At 44.5% G+C, this 21,532-nt stretch overlaps 7 protein-coding genes across 7 annotated transcripts; 3 read left to right on the plus strand and 4 right to left on the minus strand.

The window, feature by feature from the left end:
- The first annotated feature begins 647 nt into the window (after nt 1-647).
- Nucleotides 648-3,331, plus strand: LOC138130223 (cGMP-dependent protein kinase, isozyme 1-like). The gene is made up of 2 exons (XM_069046651.1): nt 648-1,283; nt 1,331-3,331. Exons 1-2 carry the CDS (start codon nt 1,147-1,149, stop codon nt 3,090-3,092), a joined length of 1,899 nt encoding a protein of 632 aa, XP_068902752.1. The 5' UTR covers nt 648-1,146; the 3' UTR covers nt 3,093-3,331.
- A 746-nt stretch (nt 3,332-4,077) lies between these two features.
- LOC138130222 (cGMP-dependent protein kinase, isozyme 1-like) lies at nt 4,078-6,530 on the plus strand. Its single transcript, XM_069046650.1, has 2 exons — nt 4,078-4,696; nt 4,744-6,530. The coding sequence occupies exons 1-2, from the start codon at nt 4,536-4,538 to the stop codon at nt 6,488-6,490; spliced, it is 1,908 nt and encodes a 635-aa protein (XP_068902751.1). The 5' UTR covers nt 4,078-4,535; the 3' UTR covers nt 6,491-6,530.
- Nucleotides 6,531-8,968: 2,438 nt separating this feature from the next.
- LOC138130219 (cGMP-dependent protein kinase 1-like) lies at nt 8,969-14,154 on the plus strand. Its single transcript, XM_069046645.1, has 3 exons — nt 8,969-9,514; nt 9,561-10,054; nt 12,146-14,154. Exons 2-3 carry the CDS (start codon nt 9,567-9,569, stop codon nt 13,896-13,898), a joined length of 2,241 nt encoding a protein of 746 aa, XP_068902746.1. The 5' UTR covers nt 8,969-9,514; nt 9,561-9,566; the 3' UTR covers nt 13,899-14,154.
- Nucleotides 10,066-12,026, minus strand: LOC138130225 (X-ray repair cross-complementing protein 5-like). Its single transcript, XM_069046658.1, has 5 exons — nt 11,618-12,026; nt 11,026-11,560; nt 10,810-10,975; nt 10,338-10,755; nt 10,066-10,290 (listed from the first exon to the last, which is right to left on the minus strand). Exons 1-5 carry the CDS (start codon nt 11,880-11,882, stop codon nt 10,127-10,129), a joined length of 1,548 nt encoding a protein of 515 aa, XP_068902759.1. The 5' UTR covers nt 11,883-12,026; the 3' UTR covers nt 10,066-10,126.
- Nucleotides 14,144-15,537, minus strand: RpL13A (ribosomal protein L13A). The gene is made up of 5 exons (XM_069046663.1): nt 15,380-15,537; nt 15,050-15,180; nt 14,887-14,996; nt 14,559-14,704; nt 14,144-14,385 (listed from the first exon to the last, which is right to left on the minus strand). The coding sequence occupies exons 1-5, from the start codon at nt 15,398-15,400 to the stop codon at nt 14,179-14,181; spliced, it is 615 nt and encodes a 204-aa protein (XP_068902764.1). The 5' UTR covers nt 15,401-15,537; the 3' UTR covers nt 14,144-14,178.
- Nucleotides 15,538-15,706: 169 nt separating this feature from the next.
- Nucleotides 15,707-16,611, minus strand: SmB (small ribonucleoprotein particle protein SmB). The gene is made up of 2 exons (XM_069046662.1): nt 16,479-16,611; nt 15,707-16,426 (listed from the first exon to the last, which is right to left on the minus strand). Exons 1-2 carry the CDS (start codon nt 16,479-16,481, stop codon nt 15,785-15,787), a joined length of 645 nt encoding a protein of 214 aa, XP_068902763.1. The 5' UTR covers nt 16,482-16,611; the 3' UTR covers nt 15,707-15,784.
- A 26-nt stretch (nt 16,612-16,637) lies between these two features.
- Nucleotides 16,638-21,480, minus strand: LOC138130216 (uncharacterized). The gene is made up of 5 exons (XM_069046636.1): nt 21,336-21,480; nt 18,724-21,174; nt 18,434-18,669; nt 17,206-18,380; nt 16,638-17,154 (listed from the first exon to the last, which is right to left on the minus strand). The coding sequence occupies exons 2-5, from the start codon at nt 21,120-21,122 to the stop codon at nt 16,831-16,833; spliced, it is 4,134 nt and encodes a 1,377-aa protein (XP_068902737.1). The 5' UTR covers nt 21,123-21,174; nt 21,336-21,480; the 3' UTR covers nt 16,638-16,830.
- Nucleotides 21,481-21,532: the final 52 nt, after the last annotated feature.

Consider the following 21,532-nt stretch of genomic DNA (forward strand, 5'->3'; position numbering starts at 1 on the left):
AAAAAGGAAATGTTTTTTGCAAATCTAGTTATAGTGGTTTGTCACGTGGTTGGCAGATGGCGCCGCAAACACAAGACGCACCCTGGTGGGATCAAAGGTAACTTGAGTTGGTAGGCAAAAAAAAAGGAAAATGAAAATTCTCCCAATGTAAATTTGATTTTGTCCATTTGTCAATTAATTGTCTACCTATCAAATATTTTTTTAAATGTCAATGAATTTTGACCATATCTCGTAAGGTTTCACTTCATTAAAAATGCGTTATGAAAAAATGTTTCCGAGAAAGTCAATTTCCATTAATGCAGGCGCCACAAGACGGGTGCTTCACTAAAAATAATCAATACGCAATATAGCAAAGAACAATAACGACACTAAACACAAAAACCATGAAGAATAGGGAAAAAATTGACGACCTTAATTTCAAAACAGCAAAAAACAAGTTTTTTCACTTCGAATTAATTCAAAATGTCATTTGAACAAGAAAAATTCTCGGTGACAAAAACTTAAGATGAATAACATCCCCAAAAAGCGCCAATTTATTAGCGCTCTGCGGGGATCACTCCAACTACACTTTTGAACAGGCTGGTTATAATATAGCAGGCCGTGGTTTCACACTATGAAAAAAATTGTAAAAATGTGTCAATTTTATTCTGACAGTTCCCGTTTTTTTTTTGCAACTAGCAAATTGAAAGTTTCTGCGCCACAGTATTAATCCTTCTTATCAAATGATTCGGCTTTGAGGAGGATTTAGGCTGAACGATACGAGTTGCAAATAAAATGATTTATTACCAGATTTATTTCATCAATCACGTTCGAACTTAAAGATTTCGAAAACGGCTCAACAAGACGTGTTTACGTCTAGTGAAAAATTCTAAACGCAAATGTTTGGACGAGAGTACGCTTGCGGACAAACCCAAGTCGTTAAATTTGTAAAAATGACCATTAAAAAATCAATTATTGCCAAAGTAGTTTTCTTAATTTATGGGGGGTATTACGGCTTGACGGACGTAAATCATTAGTTAAAGACATTTCCCGAACGTGTTGATAAGAGATAAGTCGCGACTTGTAAAGCCTCGTTCTCGATAAGTCTTTATTTTGGCAATAGCTGTATAAATCTGGTACAGAGCGAGGCGCGGTTTAGTCGTAAAAATGATCAAAACACCGTTTTGGCGCTCCGACTCCACCAAGGAGCGTTCGGAGCGACGGCGAAGAGCGGTCATCCCGCAACACTTCGACTACGACGAAGACATAATCAAGACAATCACAAAACACCCCAAAACCAAAGAGTAAGTGCCAACTCTTCCCGTTTAGCAAATAAAAATGTCTACTTCAGGGACGAGATGTTCATACGGTCAGCTTTGGAAAACAACGACTTCTTGTGCAGCTTGCTCCAAAACAAGAAGCTGCAGGACGTGGTGGATTGCATGTACCCGGAGAGCGTGACCCCCAATAAGATTATAATAAAAGAAGGGGATAAAGACGGTTCGCATCTTTACATTTCCGTAACCGGGACCTACGAAGTGATACAAAACGACAAGGTGATCAGCAGATTCAGCGACGTCCGAGTTTTCGGAGAGTTGGCGCTTTTGTACAACGCCAGAAGACTGGCGACCATCCGGGCGAGAACTTCTGGGAGACTCTGGATCCTGGATCGTGTGGTCTTCAAGCATCTGATGGTGCAATCGGAGATGGATCAGCACCAGGAGACGGTGACGTTTTTGGAGGGGGTCGCCAAGTTGAACAGCGTCCCCAGAGAGGTCCTCGAGGAAGTGGCGAGTCTGCTCAAACTGGAATTCTTCGCGACCGGGACTAACATCGTCGAAGAGGGCGACACCAAACCGGACAAATTCTACATCATCAAAGCAGGCTCGGTGACTGTGAGTAAGAAGAATGAAGGCGCGATCGACAAGCTGTACAGGGGAAGCTTCTTCGGGGAGCTCGCTTTGTTGAAAGAGAATGTGAGAAAGGCGACAGTCACGGCTGACCCTCCAGGGACGGAGTGTCTGATCCTGACCCGGAAAGAATTCATAGCGCACTTCGGCAACATCCCCGACTGCTTCAGCATCAACATCCAGACCCAGCCGTACAAGCCCATGGAGGAAATAATCGAGCACACTGATTTGCGCCTCGACGATTTCAAAGTGGTGAGCACTCTAGGAGTCGGAGACTTCGGAAGAGTGGAGCTCGTCCAGCACACCAGCAAGCGCGAGCTGGTCTTCGCCTTGAAGTGCATGGAGAAGCACGCGATAGTGACGCAGAAGCACCAGGAGGACGTCTTCAACGAGAAGAAGGTGCAGATCTCGTGCAAAAACAACTTCATCGTGCGCCTCTACCGTACCTACAAAGACGCCAAATACCTCTACTTCCTGCTGGAGCCGTGCCTCGGCGGCGACTTGTGGAGCCTCTTGCACAAGCAAAACCCGCGCAGGTTCGACGACAACGCCGCCAAGTTCTACGCCGGATGTGTGGTCGAAGCCTTCGCGTACTTGCACGAACGCAGAATCGTCTACCGAGACCTCAAACCCGAGAACCTCTTGGTGGACGCGAAAGGCTACATCAAACTGACGGATTTCGGCTTCGCTAAGAAGCTCCAAGTGATCAAGAAGTGCGTCAAGAAGACGTACACCTTCGCGGGGACCCCCGAGTACGTCCCCCCAGAGATCATCCTCAACCAAGGACACGACGAAGCCGTAGACTGCTGGGCGCTAGGTGTTTTCGTTTTTGAGTTGCTCACGGGAAAAACTCCTTTCGCGACCGAGGACTCGAGCTACATGAGGACCTACAAGCTCATCCTGAAAGGCATCGACGACGTCACCTTTCCAAAACACTTGTCGCCGGAAGCTGAGAGCATTGTGAAGAAGTTGTGCAAATCGACGCCCGCGCAAAGACTCGGTTGTCAAAATGGCGGCGTCGAGGATATCAAAATGGACGACTGGTTCGGCGGGTTTGACTGGCACAAGCTGGAAGAGTGTAAGTTGCCAGCGCCGTTTAGACCAAATCTGAGGACTAGCACGGACGTGCACTACTTCGAGAAGTTCCCCAAGGATAAGAAAATCCCTCCTGATGAGGTGTCAGGCTGGGATAAAAATTTTTGAACGAACGTGTTGGCACAATCTTATCTAAAGTCTAGATAAGTCTAGTAATTTTAAATCTTATCCGGTCGAAAGCGACATCTTGAAAGGAAAGTGACAGTTGGCAAGTGGCGCCCTCGTAGCGACTTTCGGAACTACCGACACCATTTCTAATTAATCATTTGATATTTGTAAATATTTATCATCGCATTTTGTAACACCGGACGAAATTACTTGATAAATACAGAGTGACCAATCATAAATGTTTTTTGCGCCGCTGCGTGTCACAGCAATGGCGGACCGGTGTTGCCGCTGATCGACACCGGTCCGTGACGAATGACACCCTCGTCTATCTTGTCCACTCAATTTACCACCGTTATCAGAAACAATCGAAAACCGATAAGAAATCGATTACATCATGTTTCGCGTGAATGTCTTAAAAGAATAAAATAATCAAGTTATTTTTTCACCGAGATAAGATTCAAGTAATTCACCGCGGATTACCTCAATCTAGAGATTATGACTAAAATAAATAGAACAATGAGCAAGTAAAATAAAAATGTACCTATTCGTAGAAACTTCACTCACAAAACTGCAACCGAGAAGATGTGCATTGCATTCTGCACGCGTCGAAAATTCGGATGCACCAAGGGGGTGGGGGTGGCACACACCATTGGTTAGTCCAACTTTATCTGGCAAAGAGAAAATTTGCGAACATGGAGATATGGATTTTGCTTTGATCCGGCCCGATTTGTCTTTTAAAAGTAATTTATTCGTCTTGAACGCTCGCGCTTATTTATCACATGCGTTGCGTGCAAGTTTGCGCCACGTTTTGGGCAGTTTACTTGAAATTTAGGTCAGTTAATTACTACAAAAACCGTGAGGTTGTAGTCATTACGATCATTTACACATTTTTTGTAAAGTTGTAGAAGCGGAAATGGCGACTGAGTAGTTTTGTTTACAGAATAAATCATGCGAACAATTAAACACGTTGGTGGACGATAAAACAATAATGTTTGGGTTATTCGTTAACGACCTCTTTAAATCGCGATAATGAACTGCGATTTACACAAAGAGTGACGTTTTGACGGTGAACAAACCAAAGAAAGTGAAGAGTGAAAATTGTGACGTTACGAATGAAACCACACAATAAACAAAATTATGAGTTTGCACTATTCAGTTTGTGGAAATATTTGATAATCCGTTAATATCTAGTAATAATTGGTTGCGTCGTTAATATCCCCAATAAATAATTGCAGTATCACGGATAAGCAAAGAAAATTTCGCTTTACAATTGTGTTTGATAAAACCGACAGTTTTACCTTGACGCTTAGATCCTAACCGACACGACAACTTAGAGTAAATATGAAGTTCCTCGAGTTTACGTTCCTTTGAAGAAATCTTCTAAATGTGCAATTTGATTTGAAATTATTTTTTGGGGCAGTTAAGTGTGAAGTGTGGGTCAAAATGTGTACAAGAATATGTGGTAGGACTAAGAGCTACAAAATAGATTCGTTGGGTGAAGCCAACGTTGTGAAGATAGAGAGGAGGTCCGGTGTGGCACCGTTGCCAACTAATTTTGACAAAGATGCAGTTGGTGACGTTAAAAAGTACCCCAAACCTGCTGAGTAAGTGTTTTCTTGGTAAAATCTAGTCGTATATGAGTTTCTTGCAGAGATGGGAAGCTCATCAGTGAGGCTATCGAAAGGAACGACTTCTTCAACAAGATAATAAAAGGTTCGTTGTTGAAGGAAGTCGTGGATGCCATGTACAGTCGAGAGGTCAAAGTGAAAGAAGTGATAATAAAAGAAGGAGAGAAGGGATCACACATGTTCGTCTCCGCTGCAGGTCGCTTCGAAGTGTCCGTGAAGGGCAAAGGCGTCGTCAACGTGTTCGAAGATGTGCGCATTTTCGGCGAAATGGCAATTTTGTACAACGCCAAAAGAAACGCCACCATCAAAGCTGTCAAACCTGGAAGAGTCTGGGTTTTGGACAGGTCAGCCTACCAACAGCTCACGGTCACCTCCACCATCAAGGAGCACGACGAGATGTTGGAGTTTCTGAAGAACGTTCCCAGACTGAACAAAATCGACGTGAAAGCTTTACGCAAAGTGGCGACTTTGCTCAAGGTCAAGTACTTCTCGCCTGGTACCGTGATCGTCAAACAGGGGGACCGCGGAGACAAATTCTACATAATCAGAGCAGGAAGTGTCACCATCACTAGAGAAGGCGAAGGTGTGGTCGGGAACTGCGGCAAAGGCAAATATTTCGGGGAGTTGGCGTTGTTGAAGGAAGACTGTCGCCAGGCAACGGTCACTGCTGACGCCCCGGGAGGCGCCGAGTGCTTGACGCTGAAGCGCCAACACTTCATAGCCCACTTTGGGGAGCTCTCTGAAGACGGGATTCTCACGGTGCGCACGTCGGAACCGAAAAAGTCACAAGTGGTGAGCGAATACGACAATATAAATATAGAAGATTTGAAGATTGTGACCACACTGGGAGTGGGCGGGTTCGGTAGAGTGGAACTGGTCAAACACAAGACTCTGGACTTGGTGTTCGCGCTGAAGTACTTGAAGAAGGCTGACATGGTGGAGCAAAACCAGCAGGAGCACGTCTACAACGAGAGAAACATCCAGCTGGGGTGCAAGTCGAAATTCATCGTGCGCTTCTACCGTAGCTACAAGGACTCCAAGTACGTCTACTTCCTGCTGGAGTCGTGCCTGGGGGGCGACGTGTGGACGCTCCTCAAGCGGCAAAGGATGCACAGGTTCGGCGAGAACGACGCCAGGTTCACGGCCGCGTGCGTCCTGGAGGCCTTCGCCTACTTGCACGAGAGGGGAATCATCTACAGAGATCTCAAGCCGGAAAACCTTCTGGTGGACAAGGACGGGTACATCAAGCTGTGCGATTTCGGGTTCGCCAAAGAGCTGGAAACGGGAAGGCGGACGTTTACGTTTGCGGGGACGCCGGAGTACGTCCCGCCAGAAATCATTCTGAGTAGAGGCCACGACAAGGCTGTGGATTACTGGGCGTTTGGAATTTTCATTTTTGAGTTGCTCACCGGAAGGACTCCCTTCCGAACCAACGACGCCAGCCACATGCGGACGTATAATAAAATTTTGTCGGGGATTCACACCGTCACCTTCCCTTCGTCGATTTCGCCCGGTGCTAGGAATCTGATCGAAAAGTTGTGCAAGCCGATACCTGCAGAGCGACTGGGATGTCAAAAGAGTGGAATTAAAGATGTGAAGAACCATCAGTGGTTTGGGAAGTTCGACTGGGTTGGGCTCAACGAAGGGAAGTACTCGTCGCCGTTCAAACCCAGGCTTACGTCAAATACCGACACCCGATACTTTGAAAAATACAGAAAGGACATGGATTTTCCACCAGATGAGACCAGTAATTGGGACAAAGATTTGTAACGTTTACATCTGACACAGAAATTAAAAAATTGTGACAATATCTTGTGTTTTCTCCTTTTTTACTAGTCAATCATTTTTTTCTTTACAGTTCGATCAATCAATTTCACTCACTTCACTACAATGACGTGGATTCTTATCAATACAAGATTTTCCACTCTCTAAATCCATTTTTTGCATATTGATTATGAAAGTTGACTTTTTTTAACAAAAAATCGTAATGAAAGTACTACCTACTTACTTTTTGTAATCATTTTATTCAATTCATTGTCAAAGAATACTATGCATTTCTGTTTTTTTTTTTGTATTTTGCATAAATCGTTTTAGGCCAAATTTCTCAGCTTTACAACACTATGCAAAAAAATGTCGTGTACAACACGTTATGAAAGTCTCTTTTTTTCACTCATTTGCTTGATTAACTCGGGCTCCGCCCTCGTTAATCAAACTGCAAATTCATGAAAAAAAGTATAACTTTCGTAACTAGTTGTACAATATACTATTTTTTATTTCTTCTCTGCTCTACTTCTTATCCAATTCGCTCCTTCGTTATAACTTTCTCTTTCTTCTGTTTTTATTCCTTGTGTTTCACATCAGATTATTCACTAGATTGTCACTCTGTTCATTTTATTTGTTCGTTTGTTCTTTCTCTTCTATTCCCATTGAATTCTTTTTTGGACACTTTTTCACTCGTTTTTTTTTCTTTTCGTCACTACCATCTCCATGACATTCTCAATAAACGATTGTTTTATGACAAAAACTTAAGCTGAACTAGACTTGGATCCAACGAGAGTTTACGTTTCACTTCCTTTTTCTCTTTTCGTTTTCCCATCCTTAAAAATGTCCCCAACTTTGTAATGATAAATAAAATTCGGCCTCCATATCGTGCCCCTTTTTTTATTTTACTTGCTATTTTTTAAATACTGGAAATATTTTTATTTTTTTAATACTATGGCGAGCATAGAATTTCGGGCAGCAATTTACATGTCATTTAAAAAAACCCAATGTAGTCTAAGCTTTATTGTCATAAATGTCATAATAATTAATTTTGACGGAACCTCAAAATAAACTGTCACAATTACGCACAATTATTTTACATTTTAGTTATTGAGTTCCAAAGTTTAATAAAAAAGACGGTTTAGTTCTCAGCAAATCACATCTAAGCACTTGCAGCTTTTCAGAATTGATGAATGCAATTTGCAAAATGATATGAGACAATAGTTGATATTAAAATGAGGTTATTAATACGTCTAGCACCTAAAGCCTATTTCACATTTTATATCAGTCAAATTTCAAGTCTGCCCGAAATTCCGTGCTCCCAATAGTACGAGCTTGAACTTAGTGAGAATCCATGTTTCCTCTTGTTCTCATTTTTCATTTTCTTTTTCCTTTTCATCCCAAGAAACCCCCTTTTTATTTTCGTTTATTGTAAACATTCACAAATATTAATTTTCTGTATTATTATAATAATAATACCATCTATGGACTTTGCTTTTGCTTCTCTCATTTCATTTTACTGCTTCATAACTTTTCGAGTTATCTTGTTATTTTTTAAATACAGGAAATGTTTCCATTTTTTTACTCATTTGTGTTTTCTGTTTTCAACTAACATAATTTTTTCAATTTTCCTGTATGAATGCGTAATTCTTTTTTCAAAATCCTATTTTATGATTCCTCATTTTATTTGCGTTTAGTCCATCTTGAATCACAAAACCCTTCTCATAGATTTTTTTTCTAATCCAGAGAAAAATCCTTTCCTATGTTTACAATTCCTGTACTCCTTTTATTAACTACCAGTAGCAGCTTCACAACATATTTTTTCCTTTTCTGTTCCTAATTGATGTTCCCTTTGAGTTTTTTTATTGTTTTAATTTTTCTTGTTCTTTTTATTTCCATTTGTTTCATTCTCCTTTAAACCACTTTTCTGTTCCGTCCAAGGCAACGAAAATTACGACCCTGGTGACGTTTATTTTTAGTAAAAATCAAAACCTTGACCTTTACCACTTCGTACCCACACTTTCCCACTGCAACGCTCGTTGCTCGGCGACACTATCGGCTCCACAGATTGTTTCATCAATTTCCAATGATTTGTAAAAAAGGAATTTCAACAGCACATTCATTTCCAACATATCACAATTTTCCTTGTCAAAACACGATCAAGTTTTACCAAGAACCAGATAAGAAACTTTTCATTAATTACGGAATTCGGTATCACAATGACGAACTTGCATATTATATGAAATTATCAATAAGTATATCTTTATCTATTCTATCACAATAACCGGATACAGAACTAATAATAACGAATGAAAATATTTAATGTGACGTTGGTTCCGTGGACTTGATACAGCAAATAGAAATGTTTAATTGGTGCGTTTTTCACTAGTTTGGTGAGTCAGGTGTGACGTCGCTTGTATAATCTTAATTATGAGGTGATACTTACGCCAAGGTAACTTGGCTCAAAACGTATTTTTTTCAACGTATTTTTCTACCGACTAGTCATCAAAGAAACAAAGCAAACACCAGTCGAGCATATTGTTCTGGTTGTCAAAAATTGAATGGTTCGTGGCGTAAGTACGGTTTCGATCGAAGAAAATTTTCCATCGAGTGCAACGCAAGGTGATGGCAGTCAGTACACCCTTTTTAAAAATTTTCTCATTTGAGAAAATTCAAGATTTCGCAAAATCCAGTTGTATTGTTTTGCCACCGATAAATACATACTTTAAATTGCAGCATTACGGATAAGAATGAGAAATCTTATCTATAATAATGACTAGAGGTTCTGATAAGAAAACGATAGTTTGACTGTGATATTTACAACTTAAACATACACGAAGGCTGTAATTACGTGCATTAGTTACTCAAGTTCGTCGAGCGTGTAATAACAGTTGGTGCGTGAGCAGGCTTCGATCGGTGATTTAAAAATCTGGACAAGCGACCCCGTGGCGCAATGTCGCAAAAACACAATTAAGTTTTTTAATCTAATCTGAGATATTACGGTTACGTCTAATCGAAGACTAAATACCTTAGGTAAGCAACATCGCTGTCGCGCCACCGTTTCAATTCTGGTTTCTAGGTCAAAATGTGTACAAGACTGTTTGGCAAAAGCAAAACCTACGTGATTCAGACCAAAGTGGTGAACGTGCCCTCGAGCGGACAAAATGGGGCCGTGCGCAAACCGCCCGTGTCCAGGCCGATGTCCTTCTTGCCGCCCGCCGCCGAACCTGCCAAAATCGAAGAGGAGGCGCCGAAGCCCGAGCCCCAGAGTCAACCCGAGCCGGCCGAAGCCCGGAGTCTGCCAGAGCCGGAGCCGAGCAAAACCCCGAGTCCGGCCGTTCCGGAGATCAACGTTAACGGCGAATCCGCCGATGTGGACGCCTTGTCGACGGACACGGTCGAAACGGCGTCCAATGGGGATGTCGGCGAGAAGGACAGCTCGATCAATCTGGAGCCCCCAGAAGAGATCAAGATTGCGGAGGGAATTGAGAGGAGGCCTGGGGTGATACCCCTACCGACCAACTACGACGAAAGCGCAGTGGACGACATCGAGAAATACCCCAAAGCTCCAGAGTGAGTACCTCTTAGCAAAAGCGACATTTATTTCAACGTAAATAGACACATTCCTGCATACGGCAGTACTTATCACCAATCAAAGTCGTTATCGGAGTTGTCATCGTCCTTATCGTCATCTTTTTTCACCTCGGCGAGCTTCCTCTCCGCCCAAACGTTCTTCAACCCCTCGACGGTCTTTCCCGTCGGAGCTTCCACCAAATCCGTGTCGACCTCTTCCAGTTTCACGTATTTGTCTGCAAAGAGCAAGTTGAGATGGGACCGGGTCAAGTGGAGGACTCACCGAAAAGTTTATCAGCGGCTTTATTGATAATCTTCTGAGCGTTGCTATCTTGCATCATGTTTATCCCCAAATTGGCCGTCCTCACAGATCTGTCACTGTCAATGTTGATGCTGTCCAAAAAATCGTAAACCTCCGTGACGACCTCAGTCCTGGGGGCGGCGTCGAGACTTCGCTCCTTGTAGCCGAGTCGGACATCATCCGCGAACGGTAGAGAATTTAAGTAGAAGCATTTGGGGTTGTGGTCGGGTTTCGGCACCAACGCCACGATCTTCGGCAAGTAGTTGTTATTGTAAACTCGCCTAGCTATGACGTACTTGTTTTGTTCGGCGAGACGATCGACTAGGATGTTGAACGCTTCGTTCTTTTCGTCGGTACCGTTGGGCAACACGCAGTAACAACCGCCGCCTCTCATCAAGTACTGAAACTCCAAATTGACCCCAACCCGAACTGGACCTAGTTTCACTATTCTTACCTCTGGCACGTTCGCGCTGTCGGTGAAACACAAAATACTGAAACTGCGCGGAGTCTGGCTCTGGAACATTTTGTTGTCCGGCATCTCGATGAACTTCTCGTGACGCATTACTCCACTTTTGACGTCTTCCGGCGGAATTTCAATCGACTCGTCCTCCGCGTCAATCCTTCACATTTACATGATACTTTTACTCGCTCGAAAAAATTTCTCTCTTACCAGATTGTCTGTCCGAATCGGCCTTGCGACGACACCAGCTTGCACTGCACAGTGTCATTTAAAATCTTCATGGTCTGTGCTGGTATCTGGATCTGACTACCAATACCTAGCGGCACCTGCCAAGGCTGGGTCCCGCCCCAATTTCTAAACGAGAAAAACAAGTGCACCCCCATTTTATAATCGCAAACTACGCTGTTTTTTGTTTTGGAAATAATGTCTTTAATGATAGTGAGGTTTTGATTGGTCTCATCAACTTGTAAATTTTTCATCCACAAGTTTACATGGTTTGGGCTTTTTATGGGGAATGGGACGTCAATGTCTGGACCAACAACGTAAAAAAAAGCGTCAAGTTGATTTATCCCGTTTACAATTTTATCAACATGAGATTTATCATACTTTGCAAGAGGGGACACAAGATCAGTGATAAATAACAACTGAAATGTAACAATGCCACCGATGTCTTCATACTCTTCTTTCAAACTCTTAACAGCAACTTGCAACCCTTCCAACCAGTTGGCTTCCCCAGTTCCGCTGTCTGTTAAATGAACACATAAAAATTTGCGCTTGTTAACTACCTAACACACAAACTTACTTTCAATCATTTCCAATATCACAGATGGATTGTATACCATCACATCTTTGGCAATTTCGTTTATGTGGTCGTAACCGTCGTGATGGGCCGCTAGACGGTTCTCTGTGACATCAGAGTTTAATAAAATGAGCTTTGTGAGGTCTTTGGAATCGATAAAAAAGTTGTTACAACAAATTTTGAGCAACGCTTGCGTAGCTCTCTCCCGTGACTTTGATGCCAGGTCAAATAAAATTATGGAACAGTCTTTTTTAGACGCTGGTGGCATTTTTACACGATTTTTTCTAATCTTCTAAATGCAATTACGAATTTACCGGTTCTTCGGCGGCTAAAAAGATAACCTACAAAACACAAATTACAAAAAGTAACTAAATTCGCAAACCTTGCAGAGTGAAAGTTACCAAATGGAATGAGTTTTTCCAGTGGCGTAGAGCTATCGTTATTTTTCAAAAAACTTTTTTCATAAAATAAAATACAACAAATTTGTTTTAACGTAAATTTAGATGTTAAATTCTATTTTTTTTTCTATAGAGATGAAAAGCTGATAAGAGAAGCGATCGAAAGGAGCGACTTCCTTAATAAGATATTGAAAGGCAATTTGTTGAAAGAAGTTGTCGGTGCTATGTACAGTCGAGAGATTAAGCAGAAACAAGTGATAATCAAAGAGGGAGAAAAGGGGTCGCACATGTACGTGTCGGCGCAGGGTCGCTACGAGGTCTCTGTGAAGGGCAAAGGGGTCGTGAACACATTTGAAGATATTCGTGTTTTCGGTGAAATGGCGATTCTCTACAACGACAAAAGAAACGCCACCATCAAGGCCGTCAAACCTGGACGGGTCTGGGTGTTGGACAGGACGGTCTACCAGAAGCTCATGATCCGCTTCAACATCAAAGAGCAAGACGAGATGTTGGAATTCCTCGAGAAAGTACCCAAACTGAACAAAGTCAGTCCTGAAGCTCTGCAAAAAGTCGTGAATCTGCTGAAAGTCAAGTACTTCTCGCCTGGAACTACGATCGTGAAACAGGGGGAACGAGGAGACAAATTCTACATAATCAGAGCCGGAACTGTCACAATCACGAAAGAAGGCGAAGGTGTGGTTGGCAATTACGGCAAAGGCCAATTCTTCGGCGAGTTGGCGCTTCTGAAGGAGGAGTTCCGGCAAGCGACGGTGACGGCAGACGCCCCAGGAGGCGTGGAGTGTCTGACGCTGAAGCGCCAACACTTCATAGCTCACTTCGGCGAACTGCGCGAAGACGGGATTCTCACCGTCCAGACGAGTTCGTCGCCCGCCAAAGTATCTAAAATCGTGAAGGAGCACCAAGACGTCGAGCTCAAAGACTTGAATATCGTGACCACTCTGGGCGTCGGCGGTTTCGGCAGGGTCGAACTGGTCCAACACAAGACCCAGAACATCATATTCGCCCTAAAATACTTGAAGAAGATCGACATGGTCGAACAAAACCAGCAAGAACACGTCTACAACGAACGAAACATCCAAATGGACTGCAGATCGCAATTCATCGTGCGTCTCTACCGCAGCTACAAGGACTCCAAGTACATCTACTTCCTGATGGAGTCGTGCCTGGGGGGCGACTTGTGGACGCTTCTCCAGCGCCAGAAGACCAGGAGATTCGACGAGAAGGACTCCCGATTCATCGCCGCTTGCGTCCTCGAGGCCTTCGCCTACTTGCACGAGAAAGGCATAGTTTACAGAGACCTCAAACCGGAGAATCTTCTCATAGACGAACAGGGCTACATCAAGCTGACGGACTTCGGCTTCGCCAAGAAACTGGGCTCCAGAGGGAGGACGTTTACGTTCGCCGGCACACCCGAGTACGTCGCCCCCGAGATCATCTTGAGTAGGGGGCACGACAAGGCTGTGGACTATTGGGCGTACGGAATCTTCATTTTCGAGTTGCTCACGGGAAGGACTCCGTTCCGAACCAACGACGCCAGCCACATGAGGACGTACAACAAGATCCTGACGGGAATCGACAGCGTAGACTTTCCTTCTTTCGTTTCCACCAAAGCCAGGAACGTCATCGAGAAACTGTGCAAAGCGATACCCGCCGAACGGCTGGGTTGCCAACGGAACGGAGTCCAAGATATTAAGAATCATCGATGGTTCTTGGGATTCGATTGGGTCAAGCTCAACGAAAGGAGGCTGTCGGCGCCGTTCAAACCTAAACTTAAGTCTAATACGGACACGAGGTACTTTGAGGCCTTCAAAAAGGATACGGATTATCCTCCTGATGAAACAAGCGGATGGGACGTAAACTTCTAGGATAATTTAATATTATTTTTATTACTCAAATAATTTACTACTTAGACAAATAAGAAACCTGTGGTACACTCAATTCAATGATATTGGGTTTTTAGTTTAAAACAGTACAGTCAACAACTCGTTTCAGACGATTTGACACTCGCAGGTCAGTTTTCGTTAGTTTCATTGTTTTGGCAATTGTTTCTTTTACCAAATTAATGTAATTCGACGCATATTATGTAAAGGTAAGATCAATAAAACTCAAATTTTGTCAGAATTGTTTTTGTTTTTATAAATGTCCTTAATTATAACCATAAGAGTTGATGACAGTTGTGAAAGGCGCCACCTGTTTGACAACCTTAGAAGAGGCCTCTTTAGTGAGCTTCTTGAGCTTGTCGCGTTTGCGGATGGTAAGGACAGCCTTAACTTTACGTTTAGACTCAAGTGTACGCACAACTGTTTGGTATTTCCATCCAACTTCGTGGGACAATCGTCCTACGTGACAGAACTGTAATTTTACAAAAAAAAAAGTGAGGGACTCTGCTTCCTCTTTGGACAATTTACAATACACGCACAAACTATCATTAATCAAGTAATTTCATTTGAATCAAATAATGTAGGTAAATTTGTAGTAATCATGTTGATTTTTATAGACTTCAACAAGATGGTGCAGGTACTTACCTTGCGACCAGGTTTCAGACAAATGACGCGAAGCGCTCCTGGGACCACAACGCGCTTCCTACGATCATATGGGGGAGGAATTCCCTCGTAAGTCTTCAACCTGCGCAAAGCCTGCTTCCCACGTTCTGTCTTGTGTGGCAACATTCCTAAAAAAATGTCACAAATAAAACAAAACGCTTTTAACACACATAAAACTGGAATATTACACAAATTCACTCATTCGTTTTTTTGGTTTCATTATTATTTCAAATAATGTAGGTAAGAAATAATTTGTAATCATTGTTTAGTCAAATTATGTAATTTTAATGTTTGAAAAACTTGCACTTGCCTCGGACTGTCTTCCAGAAAATTCTGGATGGAGCTCTGAAGTGGAATGGTCCACGCGCTGGATTCACGTTGCATCGTTTACGCAAAAACGACAGATATTTCAACTTATTCCTAAAATTTGACTTGGAAAAATAAAGAATGGAAAGGTGATAGCATTGACTTACTTGTAAAAATTTCCTGAGATGTTAATTTGTTCGCATCTCACGACGATTACTTTGTTTCCTTGCAAAAGTGTCTTTGCAACAATTGTAGCGAGGCGGCCAAGTAAATGGCCCCTGCCATCGATCAAAATGGCCTAAAAGAGAAGAAAAAATGGTTTTAAATAAGGGCAACACGTGTAAAATATGGATGATGAGGTTATAAAACTACGATGTTATTTTTACGCGTTAGGGGAGTTCTCTATGTGGTAAAACACAAGAAACGTCGAAACAGAATCACTTTTTCTTAACAATTACGACACTATTCAAAAAATAAACACAAAAATAACGAATTACCTTCTCGCTAAACCCCGTCATGTTTCTATCATTAGCGGAAAAGAATGGCGCCGGAAGCACACAAAGATGGCTGCGTTGTCATCAATACCAATCCCACCACCAAAGTCCCTAAACCGAATTGAAAATTTTGCAAAATTGCGGGCAATAAAATTGTTTTTACAATAACTACGTATGTTCCGTGCCAGTCGCTCAACAAACATGTGTATCTGGTAAGTTCAATCTTTTATTTTCCAAGATTAAAAAAAAATTATTTTGTAACCTCAAGCGTACCCGTACCCGCCACGTTTTTTTCCGTAATCCACGCACTCTTCCAATAAGACACCAAAATACATATTAAATATTGTACTTATACTTTATTTTCGCTTGAAATTATTGACATTATTTGAGTAAAAATAGAAAACTAATCTAGTAGGGCCGTGGGGGGCCAGGAGGGCCACCGCGCATCATCCCCGGTGGCGGTCCCCTCATGCCCATGGGCGGTGGCGGTCCACCGCGGCCCATTCCCATGGGAGCTGGCGGCATCCCCATCATTCCAGGTGGTGGCCCCATCATTCCTGGGGGCGGTCCTCCCATCCTAGGAGGCCCTTGATTCATCTGTGGCGGCGCGGCGACTTGTCCGCGACCGCCAGGCGTCATGACTTGTTGAGATGGTCCTCCTACACCTCTGACCGGGCCTTGCAGTCCCACAGGAACTCCTCCCATGCCAGCAGGCATACCTCGGCCGGCAGCGCGTCCAATTCCAGGTCCTGGGGCGGCTCCAGGGATTGGCACTCTAGGTAAGCCCTCTTCTGGTGGTGGTGGACCTTCAACGGTCAACGAAACGATACTTTCGCCTCTCAACAGCACAAAGCCCAAAACGCGCTTTTCCTCGCGTTCTACCTTCGAATTTTTTGGCTTGATTTTGCGAAACTCTTCGCAATCGCCGAGGATCATGTTCATGTGTTTGTCGAAGGCTTTGAATGTGCCGATGAACGTACGAGAGTCCTGGAGGGTTATCCGGACTCTGTAGTTTATGTGTTGCAACATTTTATTATTCTTGCCCATCGTCTGCAAAAAAATTATTCAGTAGACTTAAAACAGACGAATTTTGGTGATTTACCATCTTGATGGGTTGTTTTTGAACACTACGAAATACAAAAAACGAAATAAAACGTCCGCTTAACGTCCTAACCTAAAAATTTGTACCGCCGGCGTTAGTTTTGAAGAGGCGGTTGGTAGCACTGGTCGAACAAAAATACGGCGGGAAATTCAAACTCAATTTAAATTTTTTACGTTTATTTATATAATGATATTGATACAATTACATTAAGGCAGTTTGTAAGGCATCAGTCATTTAAAATTAATGAAAATCCTAATATCTACATTTCGATAATTGTATATAAAACGCTAGAAATATTATTTTTTGCTTATGAAAATATTACAAATGCTCGAAGGAAACTAGAATCAATAGTTTAATGGCAATAACTGCATTTCGGGTGGCACTTGACCCCGTTGACCCCGCATTGGCACCCTCCGGAGGTGTCGCCTTTGCCCCCGGGGCCCCAGCGCGGTCCCTTGGTCACCCAGCAGATCTCAGTTTTGCACATCGAACATCTTACCCAATCACAGCCCCATTTTTTTATTAATATCACTTGGCAAGTTGGGCATGTTAACGCTTCACCGTCCCTCACCATTGCTTCGACCATTTCTTTGGTCCTTCGCGCATCCTCGTCCACTTCGGACTCCTGATTCATCTTTTCTTGGTACTGCTTACAATTCATCCCCGCATGGATCGCCTAAAATCAATCGATAAACTCCAAATCAATCACGACACTCTCACCCCTCACCTGACAAGTCAAACAGTTCACTCTTCTGCAAACCGGACACCTGAACTCGTTCACGTTGTCCTCAAAAATGCACCAACCCTTGCAGTCAGGCGTCTTGCAATGGAAGGACTTTCCAATTTTGTTCTCCGCCTCGGTGACAGACTTCGCCAAGTAGTGCTCGTACACTTGAGGCGTCACCAAAGCCTTGATTTCCCGATCTTGCAGCGCGATATTACAAGAGTACTGGTCGTCTCTGTAGGGACATTTGACTTCCGCATCCTCCGTGTACTCCACAGTGTGGGCCAAGCACAGCTTGCAGAACTGGTGCAAACACTCTCTCAAGGTTACACCGTCGCCCGGAGCAATCTCCGTGAAGCATACGACGCATTCGAACGGTTCTCGATTCTCTACCAAGTCCTTGTTGTCCAAATTGACCAACTGGAGGTACGTCTGGTCGGAGTTCGAGGTGCTCGCCTCGCCGGCTTGAGGTTGCGGCGCTTTCTTCTTCAGCGACTTCTTCGCTGGAATCGCGGCGACTTCTTTTTGCCTCACGGTGGCACAAACCGCGCAGATGTTGCTGCTCAAAGGGTTCAGAAGAGTGCACAAGTGACACTCCCACTCTTTGGCTTGCGGTTTCAAAGTCTTACAGTCGTAGTCTTCCAAATCTTCCTCCTGTTGAGCCAGTTGCACCTCCTTCACGTTGCTGGAACCCGCAGGTTCTTCAACCTGAAGCAATTTCACGGCTTGGGTTTGTACCAGTTTTACACTCTCCAACTTCTGCACCGGTTCTGCGTCCTTCGAACTCGCATCACTTGGTGCAGTTTTTTCCAAATTGATCCGAATCGGTTTCGCTTCGCTCTTTTGAGCCTGACCCAACTCCCTAACCTGCACCAAACCCTTCCTGATCTTGGATTTAATATCCACGTCTTCCTTATCCTCCCCTAATTCGAGCTTTTGCACCTGCGCCAGATCATTCTTTTCCACTTTCTGCACACTCGTCACCTCCACCACGATCGCACTCTTGACGACTTCACTCTTCTCACCTTCTTTCGGTTCCAACACCTTCGGGATGACGTCGACGATTTTAGGGACTCGATTCACCTCCCCACTCGCCTCCCCTGCATTCGCCTTGGACGTACTAGGAGCTTCCTGGACTTTATTGGCAACAATTTTGGCCTCCGAATTTATTTTAGAATCTGAAATATCGCCGCCTGAAAGACACGTTAAATATAATTCCTGACAATTATACCTGGCGCCACTAGATACAAGAACACGGGACATCTTTCAGTGGTGATGTTGTGGTCCTTCAAAGTCGCGCTGTCGTCAGTGGCCAACTCTTTGCCCAAGATCCACCTCTGGACGTTGACCGGAATCTCGAACTCCTGCTCCACTTGAAGCTTCAACTCCGCTACGCTCTGGTTCTCGGTCACTTCAATATTGAAAGGACCCCTGTGGGACACCTTATCCTCCACGTACATCTCGATGCTGCAAAACAATCACGCAGCAAACTGACACCCGTCCGCGGCCCCAAATACTCACTTGAATCCTTGCTTCTTCGCGGGAGAATTTGCAGGTTTTTGTCTGATTACCGAACAGTTCACCTTCAACTGGGCCAGCTCTTTGGCGTAGATCGCCGCTTCGGTCAGCTCTCCCTTGGCGATCGACGTCTCCAGTCGTCTCAGAAGTCGGTTTATCTCGATGGTGTCGGTGTTGTTGTCAGCTTGACTCAGATTGTTCTTCAGGTCGTTGAACCGCTTGGGCATGTTGAAGAAGAGCGACAGCTCGTCGTTCCGGGCCAAATTTGCGTAAATCCTGGCCGGAGATTGTACGTTAGAGTCGCTGTAAATATTTTCAAAGTCTTTGGGTCTCATCAGTTCGAAATTCGTCTTGATTTCGGTCTGTTTGGGCGATGCTTTCTTCACCACAGAACTGGTTTGAACCGACGCCGACACTTTAATGGGCTTGGGGTTGTCAGTCTTCTTCACCTTGATATTTTCGTAGATCGTCTCGCTCGTCCCAATAATAATTTCAGCGACCTTTTCTTCCTGACTCTTTTCTTCATCTGCAGCTTTCTCTTCATCTCTCTTCTTCTCCACCTCCACCTCACTTTCTTTCGGCGACTCTTCAACGTTCTCCGGATTCTCCACGATCACACTCGTTCTACTGTTCTGCTTCATCAAAATGTTCGACTTTCTTTTGGGCAGCGAGTTCTTCATCTCAATCAACATTTTCTTCAGTTTTTCTCTCTCTTCGTTCTTGTTGTCCGCTTCTTTGGTCGTCTTCTCCTCCAGCGACACCGACTTTTCGATCTTCTTGTTCTTGTTGTTGAGGTTGTACGACGCCAGCGCCGAGAACCCTATTTGGGTCTTGGCCCTCTCGAACATCTTCTCCGGAGCTTTAGCGGTCTGTCCCGGGTCTTCGTTATTGGTTTTGGTAGGCGCGCTCGACGAGAAGTCGTCGAAATAGGGCTTGATCGTGGAGCACACGTGACAGATGATCCTCCAGTAGTCGTTCTCGACGGAGCACTTGGGGCAGCTCCAGTTCTTGCGGTCCACTTTGGGGGTTTCCGGTTTGGGCTTGATGGCGCTCGCGCTCTCGGACTTCATCAGCGGGTTGTTCAGCTTCCGGTCGATCTGTTCGATTCGCTTCTTGTGCGACTCCAGGAGGCTCTCCTGTTTGCGGTCGTCGCCCAACAGACTGGTCCTCTTGCCGAAGTAGTCCTTTTTGGGGTTTTGCGAAACTCCGAAAACCGTCGCCCTGGTCACGTTGGTGATCGCGTTGAACTTGGCTATCAGGTCCTTGGCCGAGCGCCGTTTCGGCGACACCCAGCTGTCCGTGTTTATTTTCGGTTCTTCTTTGGGACGCATGAACTGAGGTATTTCCTGCAAGTCGCTTCCGTTTTTTTGGTGTTCTTTTTTCACTATCTCCGACGCTTCTCTGTCTAGTTCGCTGATGTTGGTCAGGAAAGACATTCCTGACTTTCGCTTCTCGTCGACTTTTTTCTTGTCGTCGACGGTCAAGTCCACGGTGGAATTCCGGATGAACTGGACTTCCGGCAGCCGCTCGATCGGTTCGTACTTGTGCGCGTCTTTCTCCTTTTTGTTGGAGTCGCGACTGGTGTTCCTCTTGTACCAAGGTCTAGGTGAGACGGGAGCTTCCATCACGTAACTTGACCTTGCGGAGGCGTTGGCATCCTCCGAAACCGTCTCTTTGGCCGGTTTTAGAATGCCGTGGTCTAATTTTAACGAATCGTTAAAAATGATGTCCGTGTCGGCGTATTCCAGGGTATTTTTGATTTTGTCGATGCTGGGTGGAGGCGGCGCCAGACGCTTCTTCCGCCTCAGACTCATGGTGGAGGAATTCTGTTGGTTCAGTCCGGGCGGCTGGGGGGCCCGTCTCTTGCCCTTGACGTGCAAGTAAGCCCCCGCCTTCTTGGTCTTCGACGACTCGCTGTTGGTCCTCCTGTGCGCTTTCTCTTCTTCTTGGTCCATGGACGCGCGAGTCATCAGGGGCAAGCTCTTGCTGTTCTCCTCGTCCTCCTGCTTGACGCTCTTGAGGAGGGTGTCGCGGTTGAAGAACAAGTTGTACTTCTTCCTCAGCGTGACGTTCTTGTCGTTCTCTCTTCTCTTGTCCCTTTGTTTGAGGCGCGCCTTGTAGGTGTCGGTTTCGGGGCCCGGGACTATGCACTTTTCGGCGACTTGGTTGGTGTAGGCGTTCGGGGGCACATACGAGAAGGACGCCACCGTGCCGCTGCTGTGTACGGAATTCAAACTCTCACAGCTGCTGGAATTTGTCGTGTCGATGGATTCGCGGGACGTCGAGGGTTTAAACCATTTCAAGAAAGCAAATAGACCGCTGTTTCGTTTGGTAGTTTTTGGATCACAGCCAGGACTTTGTCCGATGCTCTCTGGGGGTAAATCTCGGTGATTGAGGCTCATAGTATCATAATAATCACATCTTTGGTGTCACCGGGAAAACCTCTTCGTCGCTCTGCCACAACAAACAACAATTGACAGAAAGAAGTGTTCGACTGGTGCCACGTGTTACACCGTGGATCCAATTACACTCGATTATTTTTAGAAAAAGCGATCGCGACATCGGCTCATTGTTAACTCAACCCAAACTCTGTTACAAAGGCACACCCGACTTACCAACTGTTTGTGTTGCCATCAATTGCGGAAAAGTTGCGTCAATTGCACCTCTTGATCAACGTTTTCGAGTGTATTTTCAGAGTTTACGTTCGTGACGTTGAGAGCGAATAGAGCGACGCTCGCCGTCCCGATGCCTGGGTTAAAATTAGTAAATGTGTAGTTCGGCTACGTCCGGTTGTCAAATTGTTCCTCAATTT

This window comes from Tenebrio molitor, chromosome 5 (assembly GCF_963966145.1).
Source record: "Tenebrio molitor chromosome 5, icTenMoli1.1, whole genome shotgun sequence".
Taxonomy (NCBI): domain Eukaryota; kingdom Metazoa; phylum Arthropoda; class Insecta; order Coleoptera; family Tenebrionidae; genus Tenebrio; species Tenebrio molitor.